We start from the raw sequence: 22326 nt of genomic DNA, 5'->3' as shown, positions 1-22326 counted from the left end.
AAGCTTTGATATTTAAAAAAAAAGATTCAAAGCAATGAGACAAAAATCCAAAACACACACACACATGCAAAATTAATATAGAGAAAAAATGTTGCAAGGATCCAATGATTAAGTATCCTTTGGACCCATGAGAGGCTTTGGATTTCAACTCCCCAAAGTCCCAGCTCCTATAAAATAAAGCACAGTGGGAGTTGTAGTCCTAAACATCTAGAGAGAGCCAATTTTCCTGCTTTACACCAATAATTATTTAGGCTAGTATTTTCCCTGATATTCTTGTTTTCATTGTGCAGGAATTTTATTTATTCATTCGCTCTTGACAGAAAAACATTCAACTATATTGAGTTGGAGAGAATTCAGCCCAGATATACCTTTACTACATTGGATGCATCTACATTGTAGAAATAATGTAGTATGACTCCACATTGTAGCTCTATCCGGTAGAATCGTGAGATTTGTAACTTTACAAGGTCATTAGCCTTCTCTGCCAAAGAGTGCTGGTGCCTCACAAAACTAAAAATCCAAGAATTCTGTAGGATGGAGCCATGGCAGTGAAAAGTGGTATCAAACTGCATTATTTCTACAGTGTAGATTCACCCCTTGTCTCCTGGGAGAGGTAGGTCTTGAAAGGAATCAAGACTAGTAAGATTTGGAGGGAGTCAGGGAGCCATGTAGTCCAGCCCATAGCTTGCTTGATACATTTTGGATTGGGTTCAACACACCTGCAGCACAGACATGACCTGAGGCTGCTCAGGTAACACAGAGGACCATCTACTTACCAATGATCACCTCTTCTGCTTTGCTAGCTGCTAGCAATGGAGTATTTTCTGATGGTTTCTCTGCCCCCTGATTCGATCTACTTTCCCGTCTCCTTAAGGTAAAGCTACTCAATTCCATGCTTTCTGGTTTGACTTCTTTCTCACAGTCTTTCATTATTTTTGGTTTTTCCTTGGGACTTTTCGCTGGGCTTCCAGGATCTTTCTCAGTGTCCTTTGCAATGGAAATCAGGCATGGAATAGTCTTGCATTTGTTGTCTGCTTTTTCTTCAGCCTCTGTAGATGTTGCTGCCAGAAGGCCCTGAAGTTTGGGTGCCTGCTTTTCACTTGGTTTATTAGAAAGCCTCCCTCCTTTTTGTTCTTGAATGGGTTCAGTCCTGCTGCTCTTACTAGAGATCTGCTTAGCTGTACAGGGCTCCGACAAATGTTTTGTTCCTTCATCTATTGAAACAGAAGAGATAGGAGCTACACTTTTACCTCCGGGGCTGTTAGTCGTTCCTTCTTTGCTCTTTAACATCTTCTCTTGACCATCAGTCATTTGCACATTGATCGAAAGCCTAGGGAAAAAGAAACATTTATTTTTCAGATACTTCTTTGTGGCCTTGTTGTTGTTATGTGCCTTCAAGACATTTCCAACTTGTGGTGATCCTAAGGCAAACCAATCACAGGGTTTTTGTTGGCAAGGTTTGTTCAGGGAGCAAGATTTGTTTTGCCTTTGCCTTCTTTGAGATCTCAGGAAGGCCAGATTTAGTCCCAGGCCTTAAGTTTCCTACTCTTGGCCATGAATAATGGAAAATGACAGCATACCATTTGTCCATCTACTGCCTATACAGTGGGCCCTCCCATACGCTGGGATCCGTTCCAAATCCCTCCGCATAAGGGGAAATCCACACGTGCTAGAGCCCCATTAGAAGTAATGGGGCTTGCGCCCGCGGCACACAACACAGCAGCGGGCGCGCGCCATGGGCACCCGCCCCATTACTTCTTCTGGGGCGCATGAGGGGCTTTTCCAGCACAACTCTGTACTCAAGGAATTAGACATGCCTAAAGTAGATCTAGGGCCTATATGCCCTAAGGGCACCAGATCCTGTCTGATTTAGGAAGCTAAACAGGATTAGCTTAGTATACATAGGTGTGAGGCCCCCTATGAATACTTGGTGCTGTGGACTATATTTCAGAGGAAGGAACTGGAAAAACCACCTCTTGAGTATTTCTTGCCTAATAAAACCCTATGAAATTCATGGGATTGCCATAAATCAATAGGAAACTTGAAGGGGCACACACACATAAAGTAGATCAAACTGAGAGAGAAAAAGTTGGTAACAATAAGCTTTTGTAGACTAAGAAGGAAAGCAGACCAGTGTGGGGGCATCGCGGTCACACACTTCACGCCCCGACTCCACCCCCAAACTGCGAACACGCCGCACACACGCCCAGATGGCGGATGTTGTGGGAATGCTCCTGCGGTGCAGTGTTTATACACGTTGCGCCAAAGAAACATGGTATCCATCCTTCATTCTCTTGCATATTTGCACATATCCAAATGATCCTCCTAATGGCGTGCTAAACTGCATACTCTGTTCTACAAACCCCTTATCAGGCAAGTAACTGAGATCTTGTCCAGAAGTCTATTTGACTGAGCTCTGAGCAAGATTCCAAGAGCTGAATTTGCTATATTAAATCCAAACTAAATTAGGCTGCAAGGTGACCCAGAAGTATTGCAAGTCACCAAACAGCTTGCAAAGAATATAAGTTGTGTTACACCGCCTTTGTTCCTGACATAGCACACCCAAAAGATACCAACATTGTACAATTATGCCAGTTTGATAGCACTTTAACTGACATGGCTTTACCCTATGGAATCGTGGGATTTGCAGTTTGGTGAAGGATTTTGAATTATCTGCTATAGTTCAAGGAAGTGTACTGGATCTCGGCCACAGAGTTTTAAACCTCATTAAACTACAGATCCTAGCATTCTACATCAAGGAATTAAAATGCTATCAAACTGATATAACTGTGCAGTGTGGACACAGCCTTCATTGCTAAACAGTTTTACTAATCAATACCTTTGTTCAGAAACCTTTCAGATTTAAATAAAAGTATACACTTGGGTCCAAAGCACTATACTTATAGTGCCCAAAGCTCTTCATCTGCTCATGGATGATTTTTTTAAATGTTTCATTTGAACAGCAGTGCCACATGCCACATGCCACATAACAAACTGACTTGTGAAACTCTGATCAGTTAAAAAGACTTGAAATAAGAGGGCTGTTGTTTGAGGAAATGCAAGCCTAGACTATCATTGGGGTGACATATACCAGGGTTGTAAATGTAAAGTCTTCCAGATGTCTTGGAACTGTAAGTCCTAGCATTTCTCACCATTGCCTATGCCAGCTTTGGCAACTGGGAACTATGGGCCTACAACATTTGGAAGGCCATATAATTCCCATCACAGCTCAAATGGGCACACCAATTTTAAGATGCAAGCCAGGATGGAAAATACAGTTTGGGGGATGAAAAGGAAAGAAGTTATTTCATTGAATTAATGGGAAGAATGGCAGTTGTACCTAGGGAACAACTTTGCAACTTCTTTTCACTCTTTCTACTTGGCCAGAGCTTGAAAAAGTTACTTTTAAAGACCTCAGTTCCCACACTACTCCAGGCATTACGACCATTGTGGATTTTGGGAGAGGCAATTCCCAGCTCTGTTTCCAAGCGCTGAGATGGACCTTTTGCCTGATCTAGTGAGACCCCTTCTCTTCTCAGGATCCGAGAACAGAAAATAAAAACACTAGATCATTACCTTGTCCGCACAACTTCACCGCCAGACTTTGAGGTGGATGGCTCAGTTTCCCTGGTAGGAGCACTGAGTCGGGAGGTGTTTTTTTCAGTCTCCTTTGACTTTGGACTATGATGCTTCTGAGGAAGGTTTTCCAGGCCTGGGGAGGTTTTGTCCATATTCTGGCTTCCTGAGGGAGTGCCGCTACTTAAGTTGGAAACCAGTCCACTCTTCTGGCCTGCAGCCTTGACACCAGTTTCCTTTTGCTTTGGGCACACTTTGATGTTCTTGGTTTGTCCAGACATTTCTGTTCTTTCAGGTTGGGCCATCCTCTCCTTGACATGTACGCTGGAGTCAACTTTGGAAAAGACTGGACCGGCTGAATTCACCTTTTCACTTTCTCCAGTACATTCATCCAATTTTTTCTCCCTTTTGTTTTCTAGGAATCAAAATGGCATAATAGATTGAGAGAAAGAGAGAGAAGGAGCCATTAGTAGGTCAGGGAGCAGGCCTTGGAACAACATTCCCAGTAGGCTCAGGATTCTGAATGGCCAACCAATTTTATTATTGGTTGGCCAAAAACATTCAGCAACATATAATTACTTATAAAATATGATGACATAACCAACTTGTCATCTAAAAGTTATAGTCCCAAAATGTAACTTCTACATTGTCTGAAATCAAGCTCAAAAAATGAGCCGAGCTATCTATGTGCCATCAAAAACAGAATACAGTAATAAGACTCGACTACAATTCTGCAGATTTCTTCATCAGGATATATTTGAAATTACCTTCCAATGAATTCTTGCCTTCTGCCTGGATCCCTTTGTTGGCAGGTGCATGCTTACCTTTGGCACCTTTCTCTTCTGGTTTATCTTTAGCCTAATGGAAATTTAAAAAGGGAAATTATTGACAATTACTGAGTTGCAAATGTGAACTCCTTTCCTCATTTACTTCCCTCATCTCCAGAGAAGGAACTGAACAGGCAGCAACCACAAAGAGTTTTTGCCTGAGAAAATGTGACTTGCCCAGTGGGTGTCCATGACTGACCAGAGATTCAAACCCTGATCTCCAGAGTCATAGTCTTATTTGCACATCACTATATGACATTGCTTCACACAACTTGACAGGCCTTCAGATAAAAAAGATGATACTTGTACCTTCCAAATGTTGCTGGGAGTTGCAGTCCAACAACATTTAGAAGTTGGGGTGATTTCCATCCTCTGAAACTTAATGTGTCTTCCAACAGAGGAGCATTCTCCGTAAAATAGGACACATGGCCAGGCTAGTGGAAGGACTTCTGCTTAGCACACTGAGCTGTTTCTTAGTTCTCTCTTCTATTCAGTGCTTCATTCAGCTGTTTTGAACAGATCATACAGAGTAGCGAACAACTTGGATCTAGGTGTTGTTTACCATGTTAAGCTCACTTGAACAAGAGGGAATGTTCCCAAGAAACCCAGTTGTTTATGCATTTGACTTTGTGCCTTTGTTTATTTGCTTTGAGCTTATCTGCCCTTTTGAGTGATGAGAGACCCATCACGACATGTGAAAGAAGGAGACATGTTCCACTGGTATATTTCTGAAACTTTTCTCCATCAGCTGATAAAACCCTGCGCTATTCAATGCAAAACATAGCATCTCAAAACTCAGCAACTCATGGGAAAACAGCAGCTCAGCTACTGCTTTGGTTTCATTCACATATCTCCAGATGTGTGTCTGGAAGAATCCAGGAGTGGCAATTCCTGGATTCCTTTCATATAGGTTAGAGCTCCCGATGGACTATTTAACACTTTTAAGAAAATATTTCTCAAAACCAGGTTTGGATTTTCCTTTCTTTCTGAATTTTTGTTTGGCCTGTTTAACCATCTCTGAAACTCCTGAAGGATCCCAGAAGGATTGAAAATTGGTACTAGCCAAGATGGCTTCTTGTTCTCAAGCCAAGTGAGCAAAAAACACGCATGCAATTTTCAAATGTTCAAGTGGCTTTTTAAAAAGTAAACAGCAAAATAAATAGCCACCAAGTGGGAACTAGTCAGGATCGGGAGTTAGGGAGGAGTAGGGTAGGCAGATATGGGGGAGGGAGCCTTAATCCTTTCCACACTGGTATAATCCAAATCTGGATCTTTCATCCCCCCCACAGCACACACCTGCCATTTGCATTGGAAGAAAAGCTCCCATTGGGACAAGTGGGGGTTTTGTAGAAGGGACCAGTTCAGATCAGGACCACAACAAGAGCCTGATTCCAAAACTGGCACAATCTCAGTTGAGCAAACAGTCATACGTTGTCCAGACCTCCTTATCCAAGCAGTTGGGCAGAGGGCAAGTAGCATGATGTGCCAATTGGACCATAATCATTTGCCTGAGCACAACTATACCACCATTCTCCATAAACCATCATAGCCAAAGCAGACAACTGTAGGAAGCTTAGGGACACATTATCATCCCACCTGGAGAATCTGGAGGACCATCATCCACTACACACACACACACCAACAAAAAAATGCCCACAAATATCCCCCAAGAACTCTCTAGACTGCATTTTCACCATGCTTTTAGGCCCACCGTGGTGCATTTATAACCTAAGATGGAAAGGCCTTTTTTCAACAACAGCTTTCAGCCCTTTCCTCTTTACTTCCTACCATATAGTCCTATAATGTCTTTAGGCTGCCAACACTACCCAGTTTCCTCCTCCTTCCCTTTCACCCTAGAAAGTAAATTGGGATCCCAGTGAACTGTGTAGTGGACTCATGCACTGGCAAAGGATTGCACTAGAGGGTTCCTGTGATAGCAGAAAAGAAATCAGGACTATCCCTGCCAAACTGGGACAGCTGTAGAATATGTTGTCCCAAGCTATTTGGGGCTTTGTAGGTCAGAACCAGTCCATTGAAACTGGATTGGAAGCACAGAATCACAGAACCATAGAGTTGTAAGGGGCCCCATCAGCCAAGTCCATAGAACCATAAAGTTGGAACAAAGACCTCAAGGGCCACGCAGTCCAACCTCCTGCCATGCAGGAACTCACAATCATAGCACCCCCAACAAATGGCCATCCAGCCTCTGTTTAAAAACCTCCAAAGGATGAGGCTACCACACTGCAATGGAGCCTATTCTGTTGTTGAACAGCTCTTACAGTCAGGAAGTTCTTCCTAATGTCCAGGTGAAATCTCTTTTCCTGTAGTTTCCTGTAGTTGGGAGTCCACCCACCCCCTTCATGAAATCCAGTTACAACGTCCCCAGCAGGTAGCTTTACAGCTTCTTTCTGAAGATGTCCAGAGAAAGAGACCCCAGCACCACTTTAGGTAATTCGTCCCATAGTCCAACCACTCTGTCAATAAATATCTTCTAATGTTCAATCTGCTTGAGAGAAAGTGATGGGTCAAAGTCCCCCAGTGAAACCCACTGGAGGACCTTGGGCAAGTCACAGTTTCAGCCTCAAAAGAAAGCAACAGCAACCCACCCCCCGAACAAATCTTGCCAGGAAAACCCTGCGATAAATTCACCTTCAGAAACAACTTCAAGGCACACAACAACAATATCAAAACGTAAATGGAAAGCAAGAGCTCATAATTTAACCTAAATTTCTCCAGTTTCAAAGCACAGGGATATTTTCATTCATGCACCTTCACTTACACATGGATTCATTTTTACTGATATCTAGCTAAAGGCTATAAGGCTCCAGTCTGGTTTTTATAAAAGAAGATATTCACAGTTTTAGAAGGATTTGAAGTACACACAGATGCTTTCACCTTTTTTTCAGACAAAAGACTTGACATTAGTCTTGCAAACTGCAACAAGAGTTGCATTTCAACCATTTTACCATATATGTCTGTTTTCTCCCTTCTTTTCCTTTCTTAGGATGTGTCCACATTGCACAATTATAGAAGTCTGATGCCACTTTGATTGTCAGGGCCCCATACTATGAAATCTTGGGTTTTGTAGCTTTGTGAGGCACTGAGAAATAATTCTCTGCTAGAGAAATCTAATCCACATCCCCAAACTACAGCATTAGATACCCCACCAAACTTTAAATCCCAAGATTCCATAGCAGAGAATTCCCTTCCCTTTTCTCCTTCTGTTTTAAAATAACAAAAATAACAAGGAAACAGCAAAAAAATTAGCATCGAAGCCACTTTAGATAAGATCATGAAGCACTGTGGGACCTCAGTCCACCAGTTGATGCAGCTGAACTACCATTCCCATCATTCCTGACCACTGATCATAGTGGTTGAGGTGATCAGCCTTTGAATCCAGAAACAGCTGGAGGACAGCTGATGGTTCCAGAAAATAAAACCATGCATCAGGAGTCTAAAAGGCACCATAATTTCAATGAAAGACATGATTGGTATGGAGGCGTTAAGGATCAAAAACAAGGAACAAAGGGAAGAAACTAACCTCTTCTAGGATTTCAGTTGGACTCCTTTTCCTCCAAGGAAGTCCACCCTTCAGAATGAAGTCCACCACCTTAGAGTTTTTAAAAGTTTCTCCCAAAAATTTCACAATTTTGTCCACCGAATCCACCATTTTTTCTATCTTATCAATCCTCTCCTTGTACCTTGAGGTATCTTGATACGTTGCCTTTACTAGCTTTAAGATCTCATCACACGTACTATGGGTATCCGCCTGAGAAACACCATCTTCAAATTTCAGACCTTTTTTAACACCACTGTTAGCGGACGGCATGGCTGAAACAGTGAGCTTCTGAAAGCCTTTCCCCAAATCATCAATCCCTTCATTCACTTTCTGAAGCTTTCCTGTCAAGTCCTCCTGGAAATTTAATAGCTTGTCTACCTTTTCATTTAGGAGGTTCAGTTTTTTGTCCATTGTGCTCAACGTATTCCCTTTGATAACCCGCGATTTATTCACAAGCCCCTCTTCGGACTCCGGATTACTTTCAAACATTTTGATGATAACGGATTGTTTTGGCTATCTGGGACTTCTTCAGACTAGAAGACAGGTCTTTGAATTTCCATCTCACTTTGGACTGAAAGGAAAAGTCTACAACCCTCTGGAAGAGCAGCATCCATTAGCTGCCATGCAAAGCATTTCTTCTTTCATATCATTCCTTTTCTTGTTGCATGCTTATAATGATGATGGTAACTTGGCAATGAGTTTGAGGGTCCCTCTACCATCTCCTCCCATCCTCACTGGCCTCCTTGACGTCACAGAACCATTTAAAATTCTTTCCTCAAGAGGCTGTTGACAACCAAGCATCTTAAGAACTGGCAATGGTTGTGTAGCAGACATTAGCAAAGGAAAGAATTTAGAATTTTGAGTGGGTTTTTCAGCTCATCGGGGAAGATGCATGCAAGTGCGTGGGTGCTTCCTTCCCCCCTCCACAAGATTTAAGGTATAAAACTGAGCTAACTATATTTGAAGTAAGGCTTGTACGACAACGGTGTTGTCAACATCAAGTCACACACAGTGGCCAACATAGGCATGCTTGCTGTGCTTAATTTTGGCAGGCAGTTGGGATTTAAAAATAGACAATGTAATGACAATGATATGAGGCACGTATCTCGCGCCAGCATGCCTTTGTCAACTGAAACAACTCAAACGGCATTCTTTCTCAGGTGCCAAGAGAGCCCCCAGTGCAAAAACAAAATTTATTTTTAAAAAATGACATCTCAGAATTGTTTCCACAATTAACAGCAAAATGATTGATCCTACAGTTCTTTTTTCTTCTTTTAAGGATTTTCTATTCAACCACTTTGTTTTTCCAAGCAATTGTTTTCTGGAGGAAGTGAGTACTAATGATATTTTCTTGAGAGGCCAGAAATCATATCTCTTATGTTGGCTTTGCCTATATATGGCAGCCAGATTGGTCACCGGTGCATCTAGGTTTGACCATATAACACCTATCTTGAGAGATCTTCATTGGCTTCCTATTCGCTTCCGGGCACAGTACAAGGTGTTGGTTATCACCTATAAAGCCCTACATGGCTTGGAACCGAGTTACTTGAGGGACCGCATCTCCTCGTATGATCCTCCCCACACACTCAGAACATCTGGTAAGAACTTATTGGAAACACCATCTTCCAAATATGTTTCCTCATCCCAAAAGGCCTTTACTATAATCGCCCTGCAGATCTGGAATAGCCTTCCTGAGGAGCTCCGTCTCATGACCCCCTTGGAAACATTTAAAAAGAGACTTAAAACGGTACTCTTTTATCAAGCTTTCCCCCCTGAAGAATGAAGACCAATATCCCTGCTGACAACAATATTCTGCCTTGCCCCTGGATGCTGGATGGCTGATGGATTTTTGTACTGTTGTATTGATGAGTGTTAATGTAATATTTTTTATGTTTTTATAAGAGTGTTATATGTATTGATTTTAATAGTCTGTAACCCCGCTTCGATCCACTGGGAGAGGCGGGGAAACACAAATACATTTTATTATTATTATTATTATTATTATTATTATCATTATCTATCACCACATGAACAAGGGTTACCAGCATTAGACAGAAAGTACTGCAGAACCAAAGCTTGGAAGAGTTACTTTTTTGAACTATAGAACCCAGAATCCCTCAGACAGAATATATTTTCTGAATATATTTCTACTGTAAGGGCATCTCTTTAGCTCAGAAGAATCAGGGAACTTTTATGATGATGGCAGACAATGTCACAATCCCTGGTCATGACTCTGGTGAACAGGGTTCGAATCCTGGCCTGGCCATGTAAACCCACTGGGTGACCCTGGGCAAATCACACTCTCTCAGCCTCAGAGGATGGCTATAGCAAATTCTGTCTGATGAAACTTGCCAAGAAAACCCCATGATAGGGTTGCCTTAGGGTCACCGCAAATCAGAAACACAAGGCACACAACAATCAACAACTTGGATCCTATGAGCCTACTGCCTTTCATGCACAAAACAGCATCTTATTCACACTACTGGGAAGCCTTTCCTGCATAACAGAACCATGGCCTTCTCTTATTAACACCAGGAATATCTATTCAAGCAAATTTGGAGAGCAATGTCCCTTTGACACCTGGGTCTCCCATAACAATAATCTCCGTGAATGTTCTCTGGCACCCAGCTCTGCCAACTGACATCTCCATGACATTTTCATTTGACGTCATTCGCACATACAAGAATAATTTATCCGTTGAGGAAAAAATGGTATTTGAAGGTTAGCCACACAATCATCCGACAATAACAGCAAGGCAGGGAGCAGTGGCAGCTTGAGCAGGGAAGAATGAAATGTAGAGGTTGTTCAGCAATAATCTTTTGATGCTGAGTGTTCAACACACTGCACATGTGTTTTCTTGTCATAATATTTAAAGATCCCTGTAAGGTTTTCCCCCCTTTACAATAAGATCACAAGGTGAAATTCTCATCTATTTGCACTGGCCCTATTTAATAGTCACGATTGTTCCCAGTGTAGGAAAGATCCCACTGAGGATTCCTGCCATATAGCTGTTAAAGATGAGGACCCTATGCAGAAAAGAAAAGATGTGGTGACCTCAATTCAGCACCACAAAAAAGGGCAGAATAATACACAAGGATTTACTAAGCTGTCAAAACTCTAGTGCCTGGTTGGATGAGTTTCACTTTTCAACCATATCAGGGTGGGGGAACCTAAAATATCTTTTCCAGCAGGAGTATGTAGATAAGAACTTTCCAGAAGGTTTAAAAAAATAACCAAACAAAATTGTCGCTCATGTCCATCCGTGGACATGGACAAGAATGGTGGGTGCATCTGAGATGATATTTGAACCAAGAGTTTCTTGAGTCCTTAATCTCTCCATCACTAAGCTACACCAGTCCAAGTCACTGGCATGACGCCACCCAATAAACCAGTGCAGGTTTCCACACCACAGTTAAAGCCACTTCAGCTACATTTAGATGAACAAGAGCTAAAACAGCCATCGTGTGGGAATTACTCAGACTCAAGTTGCATGGCTTCTCCTTTCTTCCACAGGACACAAGAACACATAATCTGTGTGGAGACTCTAGGTATGTGAGAATAGCAATTCTCCTTCCTGGAGAAAAAAGTGGCAGCAAGGGAGGACTACAAAAATCCCATTATGGGAGAAAGGCGAGATATAAATCCTTGAAATAAAAATAATAAAAATTAAATACAAAAGTCAGCAGGAGCCCTATGTTATCCATGAAATTCCCAGTAAAAATTCTCCTTGCCCTCCAAAATATTCCTTCAGTCCTGACATTTCTAGCTTTGTAGAGTGAGATATTGAAAATTATTCACACAGAGAATTCTCCATTTTTTGCTATGTTTGCATTTCCTTCTTAATTGTACCTGCCCCTTTCGTTTGGGTGCCTAAACTATTGTATATCTCTAAATGTACAAGTCAATTTTTATTGTTGTTGTGTGCCTTCAAGTTGTTTCCGACTTATGGTGATCCTAAGACGACCCTGTCATGGGGCTGAGAGTGTGCAACTTGCCCCTCGGTTTCCATGGCTGAGCTGAGAATCGAGCCCTGAAACCCTGATCTCTACACTTATAGCACAATGCTCGAACCATTACACCATGCTGGCTGTCACAAATGGGCTACTCCAGCCTTAAACTAACCTGCCAAATTCAGGTGTAGCAGAGAATGCTCTTCAATCAGCAGTGTTGCTGCCTGTCCAGTTGGCTTTTGCACATGGAATGGGACACTGCACCATCATGGTCTTTGCTTCATACAGCAAAATGCCTCTGCTGCAGGGATATAGCTACTGGGGGAGGCCAAATGAGGACATTGTTCCCCCAATAAGGATTCTCCCACTGCTGCAATGAATATTCTTTCAGTCCTGATATTTCTAACTTTGTAAAAAGTAAAATGCTGAAAATTACTCACACATAGAATTTCTATATATGCTATGTTTATATTTCTTTGGTAATTATGCCTGCCTCTTTTCTTTGTGTGTGTGTGTGTTGTATTGTGTTGTGTTGTGTGCATTCAGGTCCAATTTATGGTGAGCCTAAAGCAACCCTATCATGCAGTTTTCTTGGCGGAGAGGTTTGCCATTGCCTTCCCCTGAGGCTGAGAGAATGTGACTTGCCTAAGATCAATACCTCTAAATGCATACAAGTTTTATTGAAATGCTAGAATTTGTGGACCAAAGGAAATTTTTATGAAGGAGCAGAAATCTGATGAAAAGGGAATGCCCTCATTTTGCCTCATGCTCCCAGCTACACCCAGCCAAGTGGACAACTCTAAGGCTGCATCTACACTGCAAAAATAATCCAGTTTGACACCACTTTAACTGTCCTGGCTCAATGCTATGGGATTTTGGAAACTGTTGTTTTGCGGGGCATTTAGCCTTCTCTGTCAGAGAACTCTGGTGCCACGACAAACTACGATTCCCAGATTTCCATAATATTGAACCATGGCAGTGACTCCAAATATGATGCAAAGAGGGCAGTTCTTCACTCCTGTTCATCCTTGCCCCAGCAGCAACAAGTGTTCAGTGGCTTATACCTTTTGAACATAGATGTGCCATTTAGCAAGCACTGCTAATAGCTGTTGATAGATTTCTCCTCTGTGAAGCTGTCTGATTTCCTGGCCAAATGCTGTTTAGGGTTTGAAAGGTCAACCGGGACACACTTGTCTCATTACTTATTTCCACTGCAGTCACAAGTCATCGCTGCAATAGAAATAAATAACTTGGACAACAGTGGGTGATGGAGTGTCACATTTTTACAGCAACTCCCCCCCCCCAAAAAAAATTGCTATTTACTTCTGACAAAAGTATTGCTGCAAGAAAAGGTATCTGCATCCACCTTACTCCAATAATTTCTGAATTTTTGAGAAAAGGCATTAAGGATCTTTATTCAGTTGAAATAATGCCAGTGCATATTGAGGCCCTTCAACAATTGAATGCAAATTGGAATTTGCTGGATTGGGGATTCTAGAAGTTATAGTCCACCAAACCTACTTTTACAAGCTGTAATTGAGAAGGACCTCCGAAAGGTGGTACACCTGGTCTGTTACTGCTGAATTGTTTTAGTTTTTATTGTCACTGGATGCTAGACTGGATCAGTCAATGTTTAGAATAAAACAATACCTTTATGAGGACAACCAAAATGTCACAAAATAGTACACAGGCTTTCAGGGTCTTCAAAAGCTGGAGAAGAATTTCTTTACGTCTTGTTTGAGGAGTCATAAAATGTTGTTTCCTTTTAAAGTTTTCCTTTATGCAATCCAACATCTATGTATTCTCTTCTCGAATAAAATTAGGTACTTTGGACTACAGCATGGAAAACATTGGGGGGCGGGCAGAACTACAACAATGTGGCATAGTGGTTTGAGTGTTGAACTATGACTTTGGAGACCAGGGTTCGATTCCCCTCATGGCCATGAAACTCACTGGATGACATTGGGCAGGTCACACGCTCTCAGCCTCAGGGTTTGTCAATGGCAAACCTCCTCTGGACAAATCTTGCCCCCCCAAAAAACCCCATGATAGGTTCACCTTAGGTTTATCATAAATTGGAAACAATGTGAAGGCACATAACAACAGCAACAACAAAATTATTTTGAGGGATGGCACAGCTGGAAATGACCACAAGGACCACAGGCCCTTTGCCATGCAAGAACACACACCTAAAATACTCCTGAAAGGTAGTGGTCCAACCTCTGTTTAAAGACCTCCAAGGAAGGAAAATCCACCATGCTCCCAAGGCAATGCATTCCACTGTCAAACAGCACTTACATTCAGAAGGTTTGTCTTAATGTTTAAGTGGAATCTCCTTTCCAGTTTTTGAGTCTTGGAACTGTAGTCCAAAGAAGTATCCCCCCCCCCAGCTTTCGACACATTATAAACAAATTAACAAAGATGACCAAGTTAGACAGTTTGCTTAGTGTCAACTTAGTCTCCAAGGATATTAACAAGTTCCGGAATAAAGCATATCCTGAACACCTATGAGACGGACTGGGAGAACTGAAGGTTAAAAAATGATGCTTATATGTGAAAGAAAACCAGAACGAAACAAAAAGGAATAATAATTGAAATAATCAAAATTGTTTCAAATCACTGCACCAGGTTCTCTGCTGGTCAGCCGTAGAGCCTTTGCTTTTTAAAAACTGCATGTTGGGTCTCCAGGACAAAACAGAATACAGAATGCAACAGCTTATGTGCAAGCACTTTTAAAAACTTAAAAGAAAAAAAATTATTTCCTTACCACAAATGTCTTGATGTAATTGGAGACACAAGATGCTCCCATACTCAGACAAAGTGACTTATGCAATGCAGATCCCTGATACAGCGTTCCCATTTCTTCTCCTTTGGCCTTGTTGGGCAAAATCCCTAGGGCTGCCTACAGCTTTTCACTGAATTCAGCATTGAACCCTCAGCAGGAGCTGGCCAGAATTGGCATCCCACCTTATCTATCACTAGACTAGGCATTTCAGACACTTCCTTATCTCCAGGCTCTGGCTTTTATCTCTGTTCCTGCAGCTCACTTCCTGAACGGCTGATAAGGGACCAGAGAGCCTAAGCAGAGGATGCCTAAAAGTGTCTAAACCAGAGTCCCGAAGGAGACTGACTCTCCTTTTGTAATCTGGACATACAAAAGTGGCTGCAGCAAGAATAAGAATGTCGCTTTCAGGGGAACAAAGCTGCTGGACTGGCTGCTGGATGGAACATGAACTACATAACATCTTATGGTCATGTTTGCCAGGTAGGTTGGGGTAGTTTAGCTGGTCTTCGTGTCCCTATTTCCCAGGGGCATCAAGAAGGGAGGTTGTGGGGCATTGCAGAGAAGAAGAAAGAAAACTCCTGGGGGTCTTGCCCAAGGGAAAAGCCAACAGAACAGTACAAAATAAATGTCGGTATCTCCACATTCTCCATTGACCTGATCTGGCAGGGACAGTCTTGATTAATCCTCTGTCATCCCACTTTTTTCAGTTGCATTTAAAATGTTCCAGTTTCTTCTCATCATGCATTCCTTCTTTGTCCTCAGCTTACTTCAACTGCTGCAAACTGAGTTCAAAGTGCAGAAGTAGTTTGTGCTCAATTTACTCAGTAGGGGAGGAAATGGAGAGGAGGGGGCAGAATGCTCCCCTTCCCAGGAGGTTCAGGTGAAAGCAAACTGCTGCAGCCTCTCCTAGACTGTGTTGCCATCCTGACCACACTCGGATGTTGCTTGGCCACATGTGTCCCAGTTTCAGGTATGACATGCTGGACAATGCGTATCTCAGCAATCCAGAGAGTGACTATGGTCCAAAACACACTGCTATGTTAGGACTATGGTCCAAAACACACTGCAGAAATAATCCAATTTGAGACCACTTTAACTGCCCTGGCTCAATCCTAGGCAATTCTGGAAACTGTAGTTTTGTGAGACATTTAGCTTTCTCTGTCAGAGAGCTCTGGCGCCACAATAAACTACAATTCTCAGGATTCCCTAGTACTGACTCAGGGCAGTTAAAGTGGTCTCACACTGGATTATTTCTGCAGTGTGTTTTGGACCTATCGTATTTGTTACTACTTTAGGAAAGGCATCCAATCATTCATCTTGCTTCAAAAACCCACTGTCAGTTCCCTTGGACCTTGCGGGGGGCAGTGGTGTGACTAGGGTTAGTGTCACTCTGTGTGGGTGTCCGGAAAGGATAGCCAGGGGCAGCAGCCCCACCTTCCTTTCCTTCCTTTTGCCTTGCCCATCAACCCACCCGCCACCCAGCCAGACACAAAAAAGGCTCCTAGGGTATGGATGTAGCAGCCCACCTGCCCATCACCCACCCAGCTGCCCAGCCAGATCCAAAAAGGTAGAGGACTGGGCGGGTGTCTAACTGGGTGAGTAGGGCAATGCTCTGCAACAATGGCATCCTCCTCCTCTTCTACTCCCCTCTCTCCTCCTTTTACAGAAGTGCCCTGACTGGCAGTGGAGGGCAGCAGGGGAGTGAGACAGGTAGCAATAGTAATAGCAAGTACATTTCTATATTGCTTATTAATGCACTTAAGCACTCCCGCCTAAGCCATTTACAATGTGTAAGCTAATTACCTACAACAAGCTGGGTACTCATTTTAGTGACCTAAGGAAGGATGCCAGGCTGAGTAGACCTTAGCGCCCTGCCTGGGATTGAACACACAGCCTTGCGGCTGGGTAGTGTGGGGAGAGTTATTTCCCTAGTGCGTCTCTCCCTCAATTCCTTGACTGTGCTTAGCACTACTTCATCTACTCATCAGTTCTCAAAGACTACAACTTGGACATGTTACTTTATTCTTATTCTCATTATTTCTATTATTCTTATTACAATTTCCACTACCTCTTTAGACTACAAAATGCTGTTTGGGAAACTCTGGTAGCTGTAGACTTTTTAAAAAAGCAATTTTTCTGAGCTCTGCATAACATATCACATCCAGAAAGCCCAACAGATGTGCCAGAAAATCCCACAGATACATGGTTAGCACCTACCCTTTCATTTGTCTTCCAACCATGCGCCAGAGTAGAATTGGATACCAGCATATAGTACTTTCTCAGGGGTAACAGCCGGAGGAGATAGAAAGCAAAGGATCACACTGAAGCCTGTGAAGAAAGCAAGTTGGGTTAGTCACTGTTAAAGCAACAATAAAGGCAATTCCAAAGCTCGAATCAGAGGAAAAAACAAGGGAAACAAACAGTTAGGGATTTCAGGACATCTCCTGCAGAATAGGCATCTCCAACAGCCTGTGTTTCTCTGACTGCATTGCCTGGGCACAAACATATTTCAATAGGTGCTCCACTCCAAACAGATTAGAGGAAAAGGTCAGGGTGCCATCGGCTTGCCCTGCTGTATTAATTCATATTTATTTTGTCTCCAGTATCTCTTAGGCAGAGGAAGGAAATCTCTTAAGAGCAGGAAGGGCTTTTCTAATCCATCATCAGGAGTATTTTTAATGGCCACTCACCTGTCCCTCAATTAATACTGCAGGCTGTTTCTTCAGAAGCAGAGGGCTGGGAAGAGAATCTGGCTAGGTTTCCCCTTTGTAGAATGTGGTTTGCTCAAGTCAGAGCTTGGGAAGGTTATGATTGGGACTACAGCTCCCAAAATCCCACAGCAGCATGGCAAGGTTTCCACCTGAGATGGGTTGGATCCAAAACCTTCCTACAATGTAATTATTTTAGTCTGTTAGCCACTTTGAGTCCCAAATTTAGGGAAAGGTAGATTATCAGCCATGTTCATCGTCTCCTGCTGCACCAAACTGGTGCACTTCTGGCAGAGTTCAGAACCTGTGTGTTAAGATGGTTGTTATGTGCCTTAAAGTCGTTTCTAATTTATGACAACCCTAAGTCACCCTTGTCATGGGGTTTTCTTGGCAAGGTTTGTTCAGAGGAGGTTTGCCATTACCATCTTCTGATGCTGAGAGCTTGTGACTTGCCCAGGTTCACCCCGAGGGTTTCACAGCCAAGTGGGGAATCAAACGCTGATCTCCAGAGCCGCCATCCCATGCTCAAACCCGTATACCACCCTGGCTCACTGTGTTAATATTAAGTATATTAAATAATATTTTGGGGGAGTAGGGAGAATTATGCCAAGATGTGGAGTTCTTTTTCTCCCAGGTGTGATTTTGTGGGCATTATCCAGGAAACAACATAGGGCACTTTGCACTATGAACATATAGTTTGCAGCAACTGAAATAAACTGAGGGCACAGAGGGAAGGTGGGAAGAAGAGAGAAACTGGGACATTTTACAAGCAGGTGAAAAAGTGGAATGACAGATTATTAATCTGGGCTATATCTGCCAAATTGGGACAGTATGTGCCTTTCAGACTGCAGTCCATGCCAGTTTCCTCCTTTCATTGCAGACAGCAGTGACAAAGAACAATTTCATCCGGCAACAAACAAACCAGGAAACATCTAGCATTGCAGTACCTTGAAGCCTTAGTTGAATGTTTAGAAATACAATATGTAGAGAGATCTTGGAGCACCTTTGAGACTAACTGAAAGAAAGAAGTTAGCAGCATGAGCTTTCGTAGACTTAAATCCACTTCCTCAGATGCATCCCCCAAATGACAATCGTGTCAAAAAAGACACGAATTCATGGATTCATGGATTAATGAAATAATTCGCTTCCATAGTGGGAACTACGCATCGATTTGATTTGATGCAGCAACCCAGTGTCAATTCGACCCGTAAACCAGTTTGAATGAAAGTGGGATGCTTCTGGGGACGACCATTTGAGAAGATGTGTAACTGGAAAGCGTGATAGTTAGATGGGAAGGAAAATGGTTTGGCAACAGAATTTGATATCCTGGGGCTTTCCAGGAAAAATGAAGATGACATTTGAGCATCTTCAAACCGACATCATCGAAAGCCCTGTCACTAGTGTTTCTGCAGCATTTGGGGGAAATCTCCTAAAGCTTACTTGTGCATGAATGGTAGCATTTTACCTATGTAAGGCCCAGCCAGGGCTCATATGTAACTGATTACAAATAGCAGGTTGCGTCTAACTACAGTGTACTTTCTTTTTTGCTAAATCAAAATTACTCAAAAAGTAACTAAGGTCCAAAACACACTGCAGTTACAGTTACAGTTACAGTTACAGTGAAGTTATCCCTTGTTATGTTACAGTCCTAAAAGAACTTTGTTCACTGCAGAAATAATCCAGTCTGAGGCCACTTTAACTCCCCTGGGTCAATGCTAGAGAATCCTGGGAATTGTAGTTTATTGTCTCTGACAGAGAAGGCTAAGTGTCTCCCAAAAACTACAGTTCCCAGAATTCCCTAGCACTGAGCCAGGGCAGTTAAAGCGGTCTCAAACTGGATTATTTCTGCGGTCTGTTTCGGACCTAAATCGTAAGAAATTTCCCTTCCTGAAGATGTATCATAAATAGGTCACGATAGTTAATAATAGGAAATGTAATACCTTATGGATAAGAGAAATGAGATTGAAGAAGAGTTAGTTTATATAAAGTTATGTATAGAAATCCTATTTGTACGGCTTAGGAAGTCAAAGTTATGTGCGTAAGTAGATTTGTGGACAGTTTTGTGTTAGGTGTTATATGTTATGTGTCACAGTGTTTGTAAATTTGAATTTTTATATATATGCAATAAAAATGTGTGTGTGTGTATATGTGTGTGTGTGTGTGTGTGTGTGTGTATCTAAAGCCTATCTACATATATACACAGCAAAAGTATGTGTGTGTTTGTGTGTATTTGTCTATGTACATATATATATATATATATATATATATATAGTGTATATATACACACACACAGCATAAGTATGTATGTGTATGTGTATATATGTGTGTGTGTGTGTGTGTGTGTGTGTACACACACACACACACACACACACACGGAAGTGCCAAGCGCAGAGGCATCCCTCTCTTGGCAAAGCCAAGGGCCATTTCTTTCCTCCTCCTCCTCCGTCCAGCTGTAAGGCTTTCCTTTCCAGCAGCATTGGCCTCAATAGAGGATGGATGGAGGGACACTGGGGAAGAGTCGCTGTCTGAAGCCATGGACCTTCTGGGAGCCTCCTTTTGTGAAGCCCACTGACCACTGCTGCTGCTTCTCCTTCTTTCCCCTTGGGAACCCAAAGGGGTCCTTGCCCTCTCTGGTCCTCTGGAACTACAACTCCCAATACAACTCTTCTAAGTACGAGAAGTATGTATGCATGTGTGTGTGTGTATGTTTCAGAAGTACACACACACACACAAAGTATGTATGTGTGTTGGTGTATACACACACACAGCAGAAGTACGTATGTGTTTGTGTACTTATGTGTGTGTATTGTGTATTTGTGTGTGCCTGCATAGAGATATAGATACGTGTGTGTGTATATAGATGTATGTGTATATATCTGTGTGTGTATGGATATGTATGTGTGTATGTCGATATATAAGTGTGTGTATGTGTAGATATATGTGTGTGTGTGTGTGTTTGTGTGTAGATATACGTGTCTGTATGTGTATTTGTGTGTCGATATATGTGTGTGTGTGTTTGTGTGTAGATATACGTGTCTGTATGTGTGTTTGTGTGTCGATATATGTGTGTGTGTGTTTGTGTGTAGATATACGTGTCTGTATGTGTGTTTGTGTAGATATATGTGTGTATGTATGTGTAGATATATAAGTGTGTGTGTGTGTAGATCTATAAATGTGTGTATGTGTAGATATGTGTGTTTGTGTGTAGATATATGTGTCTGTGTGTGTGTGTAGATATATAAGTGCGTGTATGTGTGTGTGTGTAGATATATAACTGTGTTGTTGTATGTGTGTGTGGCTATATAGGGGTTTGTGTGTGTGTTTGTGTATGCATGTGAGTGATGGGAATTGTAGTCCAAACTCGGTCCCTGCTAAGGGCGCCCCACCTACTTTTCCTATTGTCCTGGAGCGCCCTCTGGCGGCCGGCAGCAGGAAGGGCGACTTCTCCCCTCGAGGCTCCCGTTCCTGCCCGCTCGCTCTCTCTCTCTGTCAGGCGCCCTGCTGTGGCTGCTGCGCTTGCGCAGGAGACCATTAGCGCCATCCCTTCATCCCAAAAGAGCAGCCGCTAAAGAATTAGGAAATGTGCTCGAATGCGGCCACAGGAGGGCGCCGGAGAGCAAAGATCCGATGACTCGTTAGCGATGAACTCGCCCTTTCTGCTGCCGCCAGAGGGCGCTCCAGGACAATAGGAAAATGGGTGGCGCCCTTAACTAGTGCAGGGACTGAGTTTGGGACTGCAGTTCCCATCACTCACATGAACACACACACACATATCTATATATACACACACACACGTATCTACGCATGCTACTGCAACTAAACCTGAATTGTGCTCTAAAGAGCACCTATGCAAGTGTATGTGTATCCTTTTTCCTGGGAATGCAATGCCACTGAAAGAAGCTAAAATGGCAAATTTGCAAAAACAGTATATTTATGCAAGGAAATTCTGCTTCTGGAGAAGGTGACATTTACATGTGTCTCACCTGTGTTCCTGCGAGCCATTAAAAAGACAAGGAGCAAGCAGTCTTTTTAGCTTTGTTCATCCAAAAATAGGTACAATTCCAAGAAGTCGTGATCAGCTGCCCTTAGTTTGGTCTTTTATTACATACAGTACTTCTTCCTATGCTGCTTATGAGACTCAGTACGGTTCAGTGGTTTGAGTATTGTACTTGCACTCTGGGAGACCAGGGTCCACATCTCCACACCTTCATGGAAACTTCATTCTGGACAATCTTGCAGAGGAAACCCCATAAGGTCACTTTAAGGTCACTATACATAAGTCAGACATGACTTGAAGGGACACAACTAATGCTGTTTATCCCATTAGCCCTGCGTCTCTTCTTGAAATGGAGACCACTGCAGATTTAATGCAGTTTGACAGCACTTTATCTGCCATGGCACCATCCTATGGAATCCTGGGATTTGTAGTTTGCTGTGACACCAGAGCACACCGACAGGCTAAACAGCTCACAAAACTAGATCCCAGAATTCCATAACATTGAGCCAGGACAAAGCGGTGTCAAACTCCATTCATTCTGCAATGTAGATGGACCCCTGTTAGCATTTGGAATCCCCTTCCTGTCCAGACTGTAATGGATTCCTGCTTATCCCATTAAATTGGGATTCCCCAATGCTGTGCTTCCCAGTTCTTTGTGAGTTTGTTTTGGGGGGCAGACATCAACTCGCACCAATTCCCAGCAACATGGCCAATTGTGAAGGATGATGGAAACAGGAATCCAAAGTGTCTGGAGGTTCCCAATTTGACAGAGACAGACTCGAGAATGTATTTGCTGAGGTTGTTTGTACGCGGGACTTAGAAAGAGACTTTGAGCAAAAGAAGCATCAATTGCTAATTTCAGACTACGTTGTAAAATAAGGGCGTTTCTAAGTATAGTCAACATAACAAGGTATGATTTGGAAA

The 22326-nt window shown here is 42.6% G+C and overlaps 1 protein-coding gene across 5 annotated transcripts in view; it reads right to left on the bottom strand.

Annotated features, from left to right (window-relative positions):
* LOC149305890 (myosin light chain kinase 3-like) overlaps positions 1 to 17557 on the bottom strand; it is a 29901-nt gene extending 12344 nt beyond the window's left edge. Inside the window, exons 1-5 of one of the 5 annotated variants that reach the window (XM_089540013.1) lie at positions 17388 to 17557; positions 16915 to 17025; positions 4344 to 4434; positions 3577 to 3991; positions 777 to 1330 (exon numbers count right to left, since the gene is read on the bottom strand). In XM_089540013.1, coding sequence (XP_089396139.1) covers positions 777 to 1330; positions 3577 to 3991; positions 4344 to 4434; positions 16915 to 16965 — 1111 coding nt within the window. In that variant the 5' untranslated portion in view covers positions 16966 to 17025; positions 17388 to 17557. Of the gene's footprint in view, positions 1 to 776; positions 1331 to 3576; positions 3992 to 4343; positions 4435 to 4712; positions 4820 to 7944; positions 8452 to 14679; positions 14870 to 16914; positions 17026 to 17118; positions 17191 to 17387 lie in introns of those variants that run through there. The other 4 variants (XM_089540012.1, XM_089540010.1, XM_089540014.1 and 1 more) reach the window with 4 other exon arrangements.
* Between the last annotated feature and the right edge of the window lie 4769 nt (positions 17558 to 22326).

The sequence above is a fragment of the Sceloporus occidentalis genome, unplaced genomic scaffold (genome assembly GCF_023333645.1).
Source record: "Sceloporus occidentalis isolate IW3139 unplaced genomic scaffold, rSceOcc1.0.p SCAF_10, whole genome shotgun sequence".
In the NCBI taxonomy this organism is placed as follows: domain Eukaryota; kingdom Metazoa; phylum Chordata; class Lepidosauria; order Squamata; family Phrynosomatidae; genus Sceloporus; species Sceloporus occidentalis.
The sequence above is the reverse complement of the archived record's forward strand: the minus strand, read 5'-3'. Positions and strand labels throughout refer to the sequence as shown.